A 1,906-nucleotide genomic window follows, 5' to 3' on the forward strand; every position below is an offset into this window, starting at 1 on the left:
ATTTGTAACCAAATCTCTCTCAGAGGGGCGTGGGGAGGGGCTCCTTATTTTCATCTAAACTAACAGACAGAGAATCAGCACTTTGGAAACAGGGCTGAAACAGAGGGGATTATGGGTAATGCTGCAATGATCTGTTTGGTGTTCCAGCCAATCAGAGACAGGCTCTGTATATATCTGATGAAAAAGAGTGTAATAGGAGACCTTTAAACTAAAAAAAAACATATTAATAAGTGTGTTTCCCCATGTCCCGCTCCCTCCTCAGTCTTTTGGCCTCATGTGCATCCAGTTGGCGTGTTACCACGGAGTGAAGGTTTTTACAACGTCACACACAGCAGAAGAAAACACCTTCCTGGAGCAGCTTCGACCCAGCGTGGGTACGTACAGGCCAGCATCGTGATGACTGTAGTTCACTTACAAAACACTTCTTTGAAAATATTTAAACCCAATCACCCAATGAAAGTCCTTGAAACAAATAATGAATTATCCACAAATCAGACCTAAGCGCTTTGCTTTTATGATCATGTCAGGCTTTTTCCCTCTTTTTATAAAAATATTTCCATATTTTTTCTGTCTTCTTCTGATCTTTTCCTCGCCGCTCCACATTTCCTCAGGTGTTCAGGACCCGTTAGTAGGTGAGATCTTTTCCTTCTGTCTTTCTTCCTGAACTACAGGCTTATTTCCCTCGCTAATCTTCTCATTCCTGCACTTAAAGGCAGTTCAATACGATCTGATTTCTAAATCCCTAATGATTCCTGTGAGCTGTAAATCACCAGTTTATCAGATACTGTTTTTGTTATAATATTTTACAAATGTTTTCAAAGATTTAACGATAATTTGATGTTTGTCACCCAAAGATAAGACCTTCTGATTTGCGTAAATGTTGTAAACGGGAGAATGCATTTTAAAAACTGGCGCCACCATGTGGATAACATTGGAATTGCAACCACTGCAATTTAAACGATCTTCCAATGAGATATGTTCTGCTGATAGGATCTGAATTGCACGATTGCAGGTTTTTAGTTTTGTTTTATTGCGTTATGATCCATATTTATATGATGGTTCTGTGTCTTTGTGTGTAAAGCAAAGGTGATCCCAGTTTATAAAGACAAATCAGAGCTGCTCTCCGTGGTTATGGAGGAGACGGGAGGACTGGGAGTGGACATCGTCATCGACTCTGGAGGTAAACACATGATCAGCACCTGGAAGATTTTTAACATCCTCCTGGATCCATGATCTTTAAAAAACAAAATGGTTTGATTGTCTTTGTTGTATTTTTTTTATTCTTATTCAATATTTTCTTAACATTTTAGAAAGGATAATGGTGTCTGTGTCTCTCTCGTGTCTCTCTGTGTGTCTCTCTGTGTGTGTGTGTCTCTGTGTCTCTCTCTCTGTGTGTGTCTCTATCTGTGTGTGTGTGTGTGTGTGTGTGTGTGTGTGTCTCTGTGTCTCTCTCTCTGTGTGTGTCTCTATCTGTGTGTGTGTGTGTGTGTGTGTGTGTGTGTGTGTGTGTGTCTATCTGTGTGTGTGTGTGTGTGTGTGTGTGTGTGTGTGTGTGTCTGTGTGTGTGTGTGTGTGTGTGTGTGTGTGTCTCTCTCTGTGTGTGTGTGTCTCTGTGTCTCTCTCTCTGTGTGTGTCTCTATCTGTGTGTGTGTGTGTGTGTGTGTGTGTGTGTGTGTGTGTGTGTGTGTGTGTGTGTGTGTGTGTGTGTGTGTGTGTGTGTGTGTGTGTGTGTGTGTGTGTGTGTGTGTGTGTGTGTGTGTGTGTGTGTGTGTGTGTGTGTGTGTGTGTGTGTGTGTGTGTGTGTGTGTGTGTGTGTGTTGTGTGTGTGTGTGTGTGTGTGTTGTGTGTGTGTGTGTCTCTCTTGTGTGTGTGTTGTGTGTGTGTTTGTTTGTGTGTGTTGTCATGT

The 1,906-nt window shown here is 41.9% G+C and overlaps 1 protein-coding gene across 1 annotated transcript; it reads left to right on the forward strand.

Moving 5' to 3' along the window:
• Positions 1 to 240: 240 nt before the first annotated feature.
• Positions 241 to 1,264, forward strand: LOC104960216 (quinone oxidoreductase-like protein 1). Its single transcript, XM_010788194.1, has 3 exons — positions 241 to 374; positions 612 to 632; positions 1,082 to 1,264. Exons 1-3 carry the CDS (start codon positions 275 to 277, stop codon positions 1,231 to 1,233), a joined length of 273 nt encoding a protein of 90 aa, XP_010786496.1. The 5' UTR covers positions 241 to 274; the 3' UTR covers positions 1,234 to 1,264.
• The last annotated feature ends 642 nt before the right edge of the window (positions 1,265 to 1,906 follow it).

This window comes from Notothenia coriiceps, unplaced genomic scaffold, assembly GCF_000735185.1.
Source record: "Notothenia coriiceps isolate Sejong01 unplaced genomic scaffold, NC01 NC01_scaffold00031687, whole genome shotgun sequence".
NCBI lineage: Eukaryota > Metazoa > Chordata > Actinopteri > Perciformes > Nototheniidae > Notothenia > Notothenia coriiceps.

What these genes read in the sequence shown, in the direction of transcription:
- LOC104960216 (XM_010788194.1), top strand. Translation starts at nt 275, where the DNA reads ATGTGCATCCAGTTGGCGTGTTACCACGGAGTGAAGGTTTTTACAACG. An exon ending in GCAGCTTCGACCCAGCGTGG is followed by an intron (nt 375 to 611) that starts GTACGTACAGGC and finishes ACATTTCCTCAG; the next exon opens with GTGTTCAGGACCCGTTAGTA. An exon ending in TGTTCAGGACCCGTTAGTAG is followed by an intron (nt 633 to 1,081) that starts GTGAGATCTTTT and finishes TTGTGTGTAAAG; the next exon opens with CAAAGGTGATCCCAGTTTAT.